This window comes from Diabrotica virgifera, chromosome 1 (genome assembly GCF_917563875.1).
Source record: "Diabrotica virgifera virgifera chromosome 1, PGI_DIABVI_V3a".
In the NCBI taxonomy this organism is placed as follows: Eukaryota; Metazoa; Arthropoda; class Insecta; order Coleoptera; family Chrysomelidae; genus Diabrotica; species Diabrotica virgifera.
In genome coordinates this window covers 16,602,934-16,618,583 of record NC_065443.1, presented here as the reverse complement: position 1 = coordinate 16,618,583, position 15,650 = coordinate 16,602,934, and the positions used below count along the sequence as shown (strand labels likewise).

The window sequence follows — 15,650 nt, the reverse complement described above, 5'->3', positions numbered from 1 at the left end:
ACTGACAGTTCGGTGAAAATATAACCTCAATCTTTTTGTCTTCACTTTTGTTTAAAGCCACATAAAAGTAAATGATGTGGCCAAGTGTTAGTTAAGCAAATTCAAGTATAAACACTTAAGGATAACCAGATAGTATTTAGTATTGCTTCGACGCGTACATAAATATGTTTTCCAGCAAACTTTTTATCATTTTTATCTTATTTTTAAGTGTTGAAATATGTATTTCACATTCCCATTCTCATGGAGACCACCACGGGCATTCCCATGACGAGCCTGCTTCATTCAAATATTCAAGAGCAGCGAATGAACCAGACCACCATGAGCATGTTCATACTCATGAACATGTCCATGCCCATGAACACCATGGAGAAGTACCCCATAAATCTAAAAACCAATTAAATACTCAGGAGTTGTGGATCCAAGCAATGGGTTCAACGTTACTTATCAGTGCCGCTCCATTTTTTATCTTATTCTTTGTCCCGTTAGACAATACTGAAAGCAGCCAGCCTCTTTTGAAAATATTATTAGCCTTTGCTTCAGGAGGTTTGTTAGGAGATGCCTTTCTACATTTAATTCCGCATGCCACTATGGCAATAGAAGAGCAAAATCCACATAGTCACAGCCATTCGCACAGTCACGAACCTGGAGAAGAACATTCTCATGATATGTCTGTAGGTAAGCGAAAATTTTTATTTTTTTTACATTTAGAATATAAACAAATCATTCTTAAGCAGCACTTTTTCACTTCGCTGGTGGTTAAAAATTTATTTTTACAAGGCTTTATAAGTAATCATTCTTTAGAAATTATTCTTCTTTTTACTTTAGACCAGATCTGTATAGCATTGGTGTTAGTGAGCCAGACCATATGGACCAAGAGCTAGCAACGTCGGGAAAACAGTGATTTTAAGACACTTGGTTTTTTAATATATTATTCCCTATGTTTCCTTAAACACTTTACCGGCCATCTGGCTACTGAGACAGGTTGCGTTCATTACTGCGCAGCGCACCTGTACAGGTAAATATATCGAATTTAAAATTATTTTAAGACGAAAAATTTTTTTGCCATTACTTTTTAAACATTATTAGAAATATGAATTATAATTGCCAGGCATTTCTGTGATTGCTAAATATGCGCCAGACGCTATTTTTTATAAATAATAATTGAAAAATTTAAATCATTTTAGTATATCTGAAATTTTAATATTATATTATTTACACATAAATAAATGCAAAATTAATTTGCCAGGCATTAATTCGGTTGCATTCACCAGCCAGATGGATTTAAAACCATAAAAATAATGTGTATTTTCAGCAAAACGATCGCTGGTTGGGTTAAGAAACTAGACAAACAAAAGATACGACAATTTCGGGGGTGAATGTTGTCTGCACATGTTATTAAGATGGGTCAGTCACAATAAATTCACAGTTTGTTAACGATTCTTGTCGAGTTTCTATTTAGTGAAAAGTAATTGCGATACAATATAATGGCAAATAAAATACAATGTGTGTTTTGCAAGGAAAAAAACGAGAATGTAATAACTTTTGCGGATGAAAAACTGTTAAAGTGTAAAGACGTTTTGAGTGCACGTATTAAATACAATTTAAAATATAATAATGTATGTACAGTTACCGGACCAAGTGAATACCACTGATGGATACCATAAAAAATGTTACAATTCTTTTGCAGCCTTAATGGCTAAGTATCGTAACATATCTGACATTAATTCAGTTTTGTCAAATCTTCGTCATACATCAAGTTCTTCGCTGTCAAGTGTGAGTGACATAAGTTATAGTATATAATATATATCATATTCATAAATACAAGTATAAATTTTGATACGACTTCAATTTCATTTTATCCTTTTTTCTATGATTATTTAATTTGAAAACATTAATTTAAACAATTTAAATGAAAAAAATGATTCCCAGAATAAAAAATATTATTTTTATTGTGTTGTTGAAAATTTCGACAATAATTTTTATTTATTAAAATTTTACATATTTAAATCTGTCATTATTAGCTACGTTGAGATAAATAAAAATTTCTTTAAATACCGTAGGTAGGTAGATTTATTCCTGTCTTTTTCCGCCAGTCTACTCTACCGCTATCTTTCTGTAATAACTAATATATTACTGGAATACCCTACAACTTTAATTTGATCTGGCTGATGACTGCAACCGAGTTAATGTCTGGCAAATTAATTTTGCATTTATTTATGTGTTAATAATATAATATTAAAATTACAGACATACTAAAATGATTTAAATTTTTCTATTATTATTTATAATAAATAGCGTCTGGCGCACATTTAGCAACCACAGAAATGTCTGGCCATTGTAATTCATGTCTGATAAAAAACCTTTGATGTATGGAGTGCCTCAAGGGTCAGTTCTAGGTCCAATATTATTTCTCATTTATATAAATGACTTGGGATTTTCACAAGAGGGCCCGGTAAGCACAGTCCTATTTGCTGATGATACTACATGCTATCAAAGTTACCACCCTTCCCAAATCAGTGATATTGATCTTGAGACCACAGAGAGCAATTTGTTCCAATGGTTTTTGGCAAATCGTCTCTCTCAATAACTCAAAATCACAAACAGTGAACTTTACCCTAAGACATAACACCATTACACATCCCATTTTAACAGATTGTTCACAGGAAGCTAAATTTCTTGGTGTTTATCTTGATCAGGGACTCACTTGGGAACGGCACATACTGAAACTTTCCCAAAAGCTCTCAAGCCAACTCTTTTTATATAGAAACCTATCTAAGGTTACCTCCCTTCAAACCCTTCTTACATCATATCACAGCAACTTTCACTCACGACTAACTTACGCAATCCTTTCCTGGGGACACTCTTGCCATATAGATAAGGTGTTTGGTCAGCAGAGAAAGTGTATTCGCATAATCACAGGTCAGGGTTATCGGGACGATTGTAGGCAGTCTTTCAGAAACCTGAGGATTCTCACACTACCTTCTGTGTACATTATGCAGTGCCTGTTGTATGTTCATCAAAATGTAGATCTGTATAAAACACAACAGCATACTTATCAGACTAGAAATCATGATGCCCTTGTACCAGACTTCAGTCGACTTGAGAGGACCAGAAATGGAACCAGATACCGCATTGAAATTTTATAACTGTATACCAATATCTATTAAAAGTCTTGATTTTAACCAATTTAAGAGACAAATTAAAAATTATCTTCTGATGGGTGCTTTCTACTCATTTGAGGAGTACTTCAGATCTAAATTTTGTTTTGTCCTGTAATTTAATTAGTGTTTAGTTTTTAAATTTTAGTAATAGGTTTTTTTACTGAAGTACTGTCAACTTTTAATGTAATTTTAGACAATTTTAATTATTGCTGACCTGTAAAAGTACATTTGTACATTATTACCAATAAATACTCTACTCTACTCTACTCTACATGTTTCTGATAATGTTTAAAAAGTAATGGTAAAAAAAATTTTCGTCTTAAAATAATTTTAAATATATTTACCTGTATCTGTTGTTTATCTTATTTCTTAACCCAACCAGCGATCGTTTTGCTGAAAATACACATTATTTTTATGATTTTAAATCCATCTGGCTGGTGAATGCAACCGAATTAATGTCTGGCAAATTAATTCTGCATTTATTTATGTGTTAATAATATAATATTAAAATTACAGACATACTAAAATGATCTAAATTTTTCTATTATTATTTATAATAAATAGCGTCTGGCGCATATTGAGCAACCACAGAAATGTCTGGCAATTGTAATTCATTTTTCTGATAATGTTTAAAAAGTAATGGCAAAAAAATTTTTCGTCTTAAACTAATTTCAAATATATTTACCTGTATCTTTTGTTTGTCTTATTTCATAACCCAACCAGCGATCGTTTTGCTGAAAATACACATTATTTTTATGATTTTAAATCCATCTGGCTGGTGAATGCAACCGAATTAATGTCTGGCAAATTAATTTTGTATTTATTTATGTGTTAATAATATAATATTAAAATTACAGACATACTAAAATGATTTAAATTTTTCTATTATTATTTATAATAAATAGCGTCTGGCGCACACTTAGCAACCACAGAAATATCTGGCAATTATAATTCATGTTTCTAATAATGTTTAAAAAGTAATGACAAAAAATTTTTTCGTCTTAAACCAATATTTTAATGGCAAAAAATATTTCATATTTCATGAAAATCTCGCTGTGTTTAGCTCCCCAAATGAAATTAATCGCTACCGATTTACAAATAATTTACTTACCTATCTATTTTTTATATGATTTGTCAGTTTCACCGGTTTAAAGTCTTTATTTTAGAAAGGGTTATAATTACGAAAGCTTGAATGGGTCACTAATCATGAGTGTATGCAAATTTTGAACAGCCATATATTAACCAATTTTTGTCTTACGGAGAAACAAAATAAACTAGCATATTTATAATAGCAAAACATACATTTTTTTACTCTCAAGTTTTTTCTTATCACTAATACTTTTTAAGTTATTTTGAAAAAATGAAATTTTTCAAAAATTTTTACAAAATTTTTTTTACTATAAAACCATGTTTTCAAAAATAAGCACTTCAAACCAATTAAACTTACAGATCATATAAACAATACACATACAGTTAAATAGATGGTAAAGCCAAACGATTAATTTCATTTAGGGTGCTAAATAGAGGGAGGTTTTCACGATTTTTTTACCAAAAAAAGGGGCCAACTTTCTTTTCAGTGTAACTCGTTTATTTTTGATGCTGTAAACTTTTGTAAAGAACAAATAATAAGCTTTTTTCGATACTTTAAAAATGTTAATAAGGTTTTCCCGAAAAACGCTTCTTTCTTCGGTGATTTCGCATTGAATTATTCGATTTGGAATTAGACGAATAAGAACGTATTTTTCATGAGCTACAACTTTGCTTCTACTCAATTTGTAGACTTTACTGGTACATCATTTTTTTCGTTTTTTTATAGGCTACACTTTTGCTAAAAATATTTTTTTCGATAAAATATTTACTTTTTCAGTTATTTGGGAAAAACGGTCTGAAAACGTAGTTTTTTTTGTCGAAAAATCAACATTTTAAATCGCGAATAACTCGAAAAGTATTGACTTACAGTTGAGTCCGCGAGTCTTTACCCGTGCGTCATTAATACCTGGCGAGATAATACACATACTTTTTATTTAGCATCATTCTCTTCCATGCATGAAATTAATGACAAACCAGCTGCCGCCTGTTATTAAGTAAAAACACATGTTATTTTTATGAACGATTTAGACTCGGTGCATTGAAAAGAGATAGGTACAAAGAAAGACGATTGGGATGTCTTCACATATTTTAAGTACAATTTCTGACGTTTTGGTTTGTTTACTTTTGTGGATGTCAGTTTGTTGAATTTTTTGCTGTTATTTTGTCGAATTTTTGCATTTTGAAGTTTTTTATAGTATACAAACAGTTGTTTTCGTAACTAATTTTATATTGGAGTTAGAAATTTTGTGATAAGTTTGTGTTATTTTATGATAAATTTTGACAACGTACAAAGGTAACCTCATTGTTGACACAGTTGAATGCTTGTGTTTAAAGTTCCGCCAAAGTGAATAAAATAACAAAAAGAAAATATGTTATTGAATTTTTTTATAAATTGTTTATTTATTTATTAATGAATGATAATAAAATAATTTATTAAGCTACTTCAAATGTAGCTGTAATTATGCACCAAAATTTTAAAGCAAAACTTAAATTTGACATTCTATTTATTTGATAACGTCAAATTTTATACTATAACCCGTGATCGGAATAATATCCACTTGCCGTTGCGTTTAGTAAATTTCCGACTTATTTCGTATGCTTTAAATGATGATGCACGGGTAGACTCGCGGACTCAACTGTACGTAAAAAACTTTATAGAACAAAAGGTGCTTAAAATAAGTCAATTGATCCATTTCCGGCCTCATTTTAAAAACGCGTTTTTCACCCCCCGAGAAGGGGTAAATGTCACCCCCCAAGTAAAAGCAACCAACGACACAAATTCAACTTTGAAGTGAAGGGTAAGTAGAACCTAAATCCAAATTTTCATGCAATTCGGAGTTGCCCCTGGAAATTACACTCCAAAACGGTCATTTATTGGACTAATAAAGAATAAAAATATTTGAAACACATTTCCCAATGATTGGTTATGTAGTTTATGTGTGCAAAAGATGAGCCTGTCAACTAGTTCTTTAACAAATTCTATTATCTATCTATCTATTCTATCTATCTTCTATTATAAGGACAAAAATCAATTTTATAAAGAAAATTGTTTTTTTATAAAAAAAGTTATTTTTTAAGGCATTACAAACATTGTATTCTTTCAAAATATATAAAGAAAATTTAACTGATTAATAAAAATTGTAAAAAAACACTGGATACAGCAAAAAAAGAAAAAAATTATAAAACACTGAATTTTTAAGAGTTGGTGTTGGTTTTATAGGTATGAAAATATGTTAAAACCTATTATTTAGATGTGCTACCCCAAATTAAAACAAAAAAGAAGTATCTACATAATATGTAATGTAGAATCAGAGATTTGCAAATTTTTCAAACATGCTCCATTTTGAAGCTCCCGTTTCAGGTTTAGTGAGCTTGAAAGATGTTCCCTACAATGCGGCCTTAGCAACCTTGCTTTTGGTTTATTTTCAGTATGTTTAAAACAAACAACTGAAACTTCATTGACAGATTTCCCAAATTTAAGCTCTTAATATTAAACAATTGTGCTGTGAATTAAAAAAAATATATCCTCGGTCCTATGGATCTTACAAACTAGTCTTGTAAAAAAGATGTGTTTTTTCATAATCTTTCAGATGATGTATTTTGTTTTTTTTTTTGTAAAGGTTAAAAAGATGCAGATAAATTAAATGTTTATAGGGCTAAAAATACTTTTAAAGTACTTCATTCTGCATCAGTTTTGTGTAAGTAAACAATTAAAACCAAAAGACTAAAAAACTTTTAAAAAAGTACTGACAAAGTACCTGTGCATCCATTCGAAAGTGACTTTCTTTTCAAATAAACAAATAGAATTGTTTAAAAACTACTTGAACAATTGAATTCATATTTTGCATAAATAAATGATAAGCTGATGGCCGAAATATCACTTATTTTCAGACACTCTATTAAAATTACTTTTCGAAGAGTATAAAACGTTGGAAAACATATATTATCAAGTCTAATTTCTTAAAAAACTTGTGAATTCTCACTTAAGTTGAATTAATGCCGAGCAATCATCTGTAGAAATTGTTAACAATGAAATATATTTTTCAAATATAAAAAATAATCAGTAAATATTGACTAGCAAATTGTAAATATGTTAAATGCCAAAATTAGAATGTTCTTATCATTTTAAACATAAGCATTAAGCTTATTGAGCATTTTAATGCAGTTTGTACATACATGTATTATATTTATCTTCTTAAAAACATTTTTAATTATACCTAAACTTGTTTTGCAAATTAAAAATATTTAATAGCTTACAAACAATTTTGTACTTTTGTATTTTTTTACATTACCTTTGGTGTGTACAGTATAACATGTATGTTGTACAGGGTGTCCCAAATTAGTATGTTTTGCAGGGTATACCAAAAACTAGAGGAGATATAAAAATATGTAGTAAAAAGCTAAATAAATAATAGGTTTAATACCCAATAGTGTCCCATTTCTAGGGTAAAAATTTAAACTACATTTTTAGGTAGTATACAATCAGTCTGTTAAAAATAAAGAGTGAAAACAATAAATAAGAAAAAAAACAATTAACAATTTAGAGAAGAAGAAGGAGACATGGTTTGAGGAGGGACGTGAAACGACAGAAGATGATCTGCGTTCTTAAAAACCCTCAACATCGAAAACAGATAACAATATCCAGAAAAATGCTGAATTGATTCGTACAAATCAATATCTTATTTCCCTGACCTTATCCCCTGAGATATTTTTTTTATTTTCTAATGGAAGGAACTTAAGCGACAAGATTTGGCACTGTAGAGGCATTGACAGCAAAAACTACAGAAGTTCTGGAGAAGCTGACAGAAGCAGACTTCCAACAAAGGAAAATTCAGTTCCGCATAGAGTATGTTGAATTTTTTAATGTAATTGGTGATCAGAAAATATTTTATAGTACAGTAGAGTCCCGTTAATCCGAACTTCGGTAATCCGAAAATCCGCTTAATCCGAAACATAATTTATCAATAGATTTAGGGACCAACCAACATTTTGTCTTGAAAAACGCTGTTTGATCGTATGTCTCAGATGAATGTGTTCTTCTATTTTAAAGGGTTCTTTACTTTCTTCTTATTATTATCACAAGCTCTTATTGCGTTCAAAACAAAAGTACTATACTTAATGATAGTCATATTATTTATGTTATTTTTTATTAAAAGAGTGTTTTAAGAAAATCTGTTTAATCCGAAAAATTCGGTATTCCGAAATGGATTCGGTCCCAATTATTTCGGATTACCGGGACTCCACTGTACCAGTTTACTTATTTAATTACCATACTCTTCGATAACACCTCATATCCCACAATTGTTACCATAGGTGTATCGACTTTGAGTGTTTGATCTCTACATTTCGTTTTTATTTTAGGCTTATGGGTTCTTGCCGGCATAGTGGTATTTTTGGTGGTGGAGAAGTCTGTAAGAATCCTTAAGGGCCCCAGTCATAGCCATTCCCATAGTGCTCCAGCCGCTTCCAACGAAAAAACTGCCACTAAGAAAGATAGCGGCGACAAAAAAGTGGCCAAAACACCAAAGAATGAAGAAGAACCAGCGAAAGAGATTAAAGTAGCTGGATATTTAAATCTGGCTGCAGATTTTAGTCATAATTTTACAGACGGATTAGCTATCGGTTCTTCGTATTTAGCTGGAAATACTGTAGGTATGTAAGTTTTACTAGGTATACATTAGTGTTTATTTTTTTATAGTGTAAATAAAAGTAATTTTGCATCTTAGTATTAGACAGATTTGCTTCAAACATTGTATTCAAATGTCCTTCACAAAATGTCCTTCATATTTATTAAAAAGAGCCTTTCGGGCTACATCACAGAACGTTTTCAGAATGACAGATTCCATCATCAGTGTTGCTTACAAGGTATACAGGGTTGGGCCACTAAAAATATGTGGGTGAAAACCCTTTAAACGGAATAAAGTTGATATTATGTTACATTGTTTTAGATAATACATATACCCCATTTCACGAATATACGACCCTCTTCGATTATCATGACAACGAATATTTTACTGTGCAAAATATGAAGAACGAAAGTAAATTGCAAATTATATTGTTGTTTATTGGAGTAATTATTAGAGCAAAATACTTTCGTACTTCTTATGTTGTACACTAAAACATTCGTTGTCGCCATAATCCAAAACAGTCGTATATTCGTGGAATACACCATACATATAATATGATGTTTGATGTTTTACGTGATTGACATCGTGGCAACGCAGAATTCCCCAACTATGTCATTGTGGGGTGCTGGGCCTGAGGGAAACCTTTCTAAATGGACTCTAGATAGCAACAAGATAATTTTATTCTCCCATCTGCTCCCTTCTGTCAACAAGTATTCTGACTGGTGCACCTTCCTCTCGCCTGATTACATGCTCTATCCACCTAAGGCGTGGTACCTTAATGAATTTTAAGTCAGGTTCGCCGAATCTTCTATACAACTCAAAGTTACAACGTCTCTGTCACAAACATTGCTCTTTTATTCCTCCATATATTCTTCTTAGGATTTAGAAACATTTAAGCAGTTCTTGATCCTTCTGTGTAAGTCTCCTCGCTTCTGCTTAATATGTTGGCACTGGTCTTATTAGTGTTTTATAGAGAGTCACTTTAATTTAGCTGGGTAGATTTTGAGACAGCCTTATATGTGAAGGGGTCCACGCCTTCCAGTCCTAAATTGTCTTCTAAATTAGTATTCTTCTAGTTGCTTGACATAGTACAACACATATATTTGGCCTTTTGGGCATTTATATTTAGTCGATATGCTTAGGTTAAAGACTCTGGACCTAGCTATGATGTCGATGTCATCTGCATCTTGAGCACTTAGCTCTGTTCAATTCTTGCTAGGAAAAATATTACCATGTAGAGAGAAGGGAACAGATGTAAGTAGTGATGTGTAAAGAAGAATTATAGAACAGAGTTCCACAGGTAGCAGGAAAAGAAATCAACCTAAAATATCCTGGAAAATCTCTTGTGTATTCATTAAACTATTAAATAAACAGTTAAAAGCAATTATATTCAGTGTTCAATGGTTAGACTACGATACTTATATTCGGCCGCCACTTGGTAATATTTTATTTTTACTTTAGGAATAGTCACTACGATCACTATTCTTCTCCACGAAGTTCCTCATGAAATAGGAGATTTTGCGATTTTACTTCAATCTGGAGTTTCAAGAAGAAATGCCATGCTTCTACAATTAACTACCGCCCTTGGTGCAGTAGCAGGTAAATATTAAATTTTAGTTCATTATTTGAATATTAAAAAAAAATAATGTGTGTGTACTTTTTACGCACGTAAGAAGTTGTACTTCTATTATATGATTTCAACGAAATTAATATACTTTAAACAGTCTATTTATATTTTATTTAAATATTAAACTAATTTTAATACTTACTACTTTTCAAAATTTTTTATTAAAACAGTACCAAAAATTAAAAAAATAAAAGAATAAAACACACACAAACACATTGAAAAATGCCACAAATGATTTCTGAAAAATAATTGTCGGAAAATTTTTTAACTAAATACGTAGTTTCTGAAAAAAAAATTATATAATAAATATACTTACAATCATAAAATGTATATAAAAAAATAAAAAATAAAAGTTTCTATTGGGTTCGAACCCGCTTATATTTGCGCAGTTAGTATTGGAATTCATTTATCTTACACTTTTACCCACGGAGACACATGCATCATGTGGGAAGATCGACGAACTAGACGGTTTAAACTTTTGACAGTTCTGAATTTAACCAAATTATTTTGATTTTTGTAGAATATTGAAATATTAAAATACAACAAAGCATAGAGTAAGAAAACAATATATTAGGTGAATACAGTAGAACCCCGATTGTCCGCGTGCGTGCGTGCGTACTATTACTTAAATTGCATTTTTGAGGTTTTATCGAAATATCATCACCGTAAATCACTCGATGGAAACTCTATACGCGGAGAGGGAGACTCATAATGAAAGATTTATTTTTTCTGTTGTCTTTTTATGGTAGGGCTATATGTATGGATATACGTACATATGTATTACAATAAGAAATAAATATTCAGATTATCCGTGCTTTTCAATTATCCGTGCCAACATCCGGTCCCGAGACAGAAATTTTGATGGTAATCAAATTATGTAAATCAAAGCATTACATACTATTTTGGTAGGTTCATTTTAAATTTTCCAAATAGGTAGGTACCTATGTAATTTTTTATTGGGATACTCAAACATTTACAATTATTACGTACCTGTCGCTTTTAAGAACCATTTAAAAAGTCACTACAATTATAAACTTGCTTTTTTCTCTGCCATCACAACAATAAAAACTAATATACACAACATTTGTTTATCCATAATCTCCAACAATTATTGACAGATGATTTTAACACCCAATAAGATCCCGTATAACGTTTGAGCGACTAATACCATACTGTCGGTGTGCGCATGCGTACAGGAAAATAAAAATTCACCCTCGTGCCTAAAGAAGTATAACTTCAAAAATTCATTTCTCATTCATTGTTATACACGTAGACATTTTAATCTTCGGGTTGGCATATTTCGTGTTTTACTTGACGTTTAATAGAAACTCATGATATTGGGGGAACAACCCCCATATCATCAGTCAGAACAACGCCCAATATGATCAAAAAAACAGAGATTTTACTTGACTTTTAATATAAACCGATGATATTGGGGGAACAACCCCCAATATCTGGCGAAAATTGCGAGGCCCGGCTATTTCAAACTCCAAACCGGAAATTAACTCAATTCTCGCAAGGGATAACTCTTTCGCCGGAAAAAAATTTCCCACCCACCAACACACTCAACGCCTGGGGATATGGTACCATTTAATTAGGCCAATAGAAAGAAAGCTATCAGACGCAATATGACTTCATTTCGCCCTTGGCTAGCATTGAGGAAACAAACACTTTACTAGCAAGGGCTTCCAATACAAACAAAATAAAAGTTGTTCACTTCGACGGTTTTAGGTTGTTAAAAATTCTAATATTTGTAAGACGTATATTAATATTATATCTTCTTCTTTAGGTGCCGTGTCTGTATTCAGACGTTGGCCGTCATCATGTTTACAATTTCCTGAAATCTCTCTATCGGCTGCTGCGCGAAATAATTCTTCTACTGTGCAGCCACACCATTGTCTAATATTACGCAGCCATGAAAGTTTCTTTCGACCAATCCATCTCTTTCCCTCCACTTTTCCTTGTATTATAAGGCGAAGCAGATGGTATTTAGGTCCTCTAATTATATGGCCGAAGTATTCTGTTTTTCTCCTCTTTATGATGCTTATGAGCAGACGTTCCGAATTCATCATTTGAAGAACATCTTCATTGGAAGTGTGCGAAACCCACGATATCTTTAGGATTCGTCGATGGCACCACAATTCGAATGCTTCTATTTTGTTTAGCATTGTGGTTTTTCTCTATGGTCTATGGTCTCACAACCATACAATAGGATAGACCACACATAACATTTCAGCACCTTCTTTCGAATATTCATCGACAGGTTTCCATTACATAAAACTGGTTTCCAGGTCATAAAAGCCTTCCGTGATATTTCGATCCTAGTTATTATCTCTTCATCAGAGTCACAATTTACATTTAACCAGCTGCCAAGGTACTTGAAATGATTTACCCGTTCTAACTCCTCTCCATCAAGAGAAAGCTGACCTTGATCTATATTAATCTTTCCAACTGCCATCCACTTTGTTTTTGAAATGTTGATTTTAAGGCCTCTCCGATAGCTTGCTTCACTGACTAGATTAAGTAGTGTCTGAAGATCTTGTAAATTTTCAGCAAGAATGGCTGTATCGTCAGCGTATCTAATATTGTTGATTACTTCTCCGCCTAGCCTTACTCCCTCTTATCTGTCATCCAAAGCCTCCCTAAAGATTTCTTCAGAGTACAGATTAAAAAGGGTGGGTGATAAAACACAACCTTGTCGTACTCCACGTTTTATCGGCAGTTTTTCAGTACGACTGTCTCCAATTTGGATAGAGGCTACTTGATTGTAATATAAGTATTTCAGTAGTCTTATATCGTAGTGGTCAAGTCCTGCTGCCTGCAGGCAATCGAAAAGTGTATCATGTTGTACTCGGTCGAATGCCTTCTCGAAGTCGATGAAACAAACATAAACGTTCTTTCGGAATTCACAACTTTTTTGTAATAGAACGCGCATACAAAATAGTGCTTCTCTAGTTCCTAGACCATTTCTAAATCCAAATTGCTTATTACCCATTCTAGTTTCGCACAGAAGGAATACTCGGTTTTGTATAATACGTAAAAGTATCTTAAGTGTGTGACTCATCAAACTGATTAGTCTAAAATCGCTGCATTTGGTGGGCCTGCTTTTCTTTGGTAATGTTATAAACAGTGACTCCAACCAATCATCTGGTATTTTTCCTTCGTTGTAAATTTTGTTAAAGAAAGTAGTCAAGTAGGTAATGTTTTCCTCATCAAAAAGTTTAAGTAGCTCAACAGGGATTTGATTTGCTAATATTATATAAAGAATGGGAATTTAAGTCTGTGAATTAAAACTTGTGAGATTTTTGAATCGTCAAAGAGGCGAAAATGTCAAATTAATATTTATACCATCCATATAATGGTATCCGCGTGACGTGGGAGGGTCTCCATAATGTCTTCTACTTATGTAAATACAGTTTTAAAACATATGGTATAATTGAACTTCTACTACCCTTGCGTTGCTGTTTTGCTGTCTATGTAAATAATTTATCATTTTTAGGTACTGCTTTGTCGCTTCTTGCTCAGAACAGCACCGGTGCAATGGCAGCCACATGGATTTTGCCTTTCACTGCCGGAGGTTTCATATACATAGCGTTGGTGTCAGTAATTCCTGAACTTCTGGACGAAGAGAAACCTAGTGTAGTTCAAACCCTTTTACAAGTCGCCGCAATGTTGGCGGGCGTTGGCATGATGGTCATTATTGCAGAGTACGAATAGATTCCTACTACTTATTTAGAATACTGTCTTTATACACATTTAATTTTTTACTTGTATGTGATCTCTAAAAACGTGCCAGGTTGATGTAAATATTGCATTTGTTGGCGACAGTTCGTAAGACTAAGAAGATATAAAGATAGAAATAATAAATATATTTTTCTTTTCCTTTCGTGTTCTTTCTTTCCTATATGTTAAGTTAAAGTGACCTCTACGGAAAAAAAGGTGAGTCTGAGATTATGAATGGATTATGAAAGCTAAAAAATGGTGTGAAGTTCGCTTGTAAAATCTTCTTTCTTAATACCAGCTTATATCGGACTAGAACACGACAAACAAGCATCGAAAGTAAAAATAATGCCGGCAAGATTTTCAATTAGTATAGGTGGATTGTTTGACTTTATTCCAGATTGCATTATATGAGAAAATTGCTGTGGGTTTTGACATATTTTATCCAACAAATGACATCATGTCAAAATTTGAAACAAAACCAACAGTTAACCCGATATGGAACCATATACATAGTAATAATAGACAAGACATACTGAGCAAAATAGCGTAACGCGCTGGCAGTCGATCGGTGGTCTATCTCTTTTTACCAAGCGATCCTGCGCATGCGACAAAGTTGGCTAGTCTACTCAAAGGGAATATTGACCAATAGCGTCCTTGATATGGCTTTGCCGGCGTTACAGCTCGATGCACAGAGCGGTCCATACCTTACCTGGTCTATTCTTATTATGTCTATCTATGGAACAAAAGTCCTCTTCTACATGCAGGCAAGGATGTGAGGAGATAAAGGAGCAGGCAAGGATGTGAGGAAAATTTGCTCCAAGACTACCCAATCGACCAGAAAGGACAGTTTTAATACCTATTTCAAAGAAAATCATCCCAATCTCTGCACGTTTACGATTTGCCAGTAATTCTAGTGGCTGGCATGACAGCTTGTTTCCTAGTTCTGAATTATACTAATCATCTTCAAATTTTTCGAGTATTATTTTTAATTATACTCTTTAGTAAAGATCCAACAACAAAAGCTTCGCCTCTGGTCTGTAACTATTGTTCCACACGGTTTTTTATCACACAAATATCATCATCATTCAATCTTCGCTTGCCCATTACTGGACATAGATCTCCCTCATAATTTTCCATCTATTTCGATATTGTGCCCCTTGCATCCAATTCCTATGAAAATGTTTTATATCATCAGTCCAACGTGTTGGTGGATGACCTCTGCTTCTGTAGGCATCATCTCTCCACACTGTCCCCATTCCAGTATCCGTTTTGTCCATCTATTATATGTCATTCGAGCCATGTGACCTGCCCAGTTCTCTACTGCATCAGCCACTCCTGATCTTTGTCGTAGCTGGCGGTTTGGGATCTTGTCTCGTAGTGAAACGCAATATAGCACGCTCCATCGCCCTTTGAGACACACGG

General features: G+C 32.8%; 1 protein-coding gene across 1 annotated transcript; it reads left to right on the top strand.

The window, feature by feature from the left end:
* On the top strand, positions 1–14,387 carry LOC114334235 (protein catecholamines up). Its single transcript, XM_028284271.2, has 4 exons — positions 1–675; positions 8,613–8,903; positions 10,340–10,477; positions 14,005–14,387. The coding sequence occupies exons 1-4, from the start codon at positions 165–167 to the stop codon at positions 14,220–14,222; spliced, it is 1,158 nt and encodes a 385-aa protein (XP_028140072.1). The 5' UTR covers positions 1–164; the 3' UTR covers positions 14,223–14,387.
* The last annotated feature ends 1,263 nt before the right edge of the window (positions 14,388–15,650 follow it).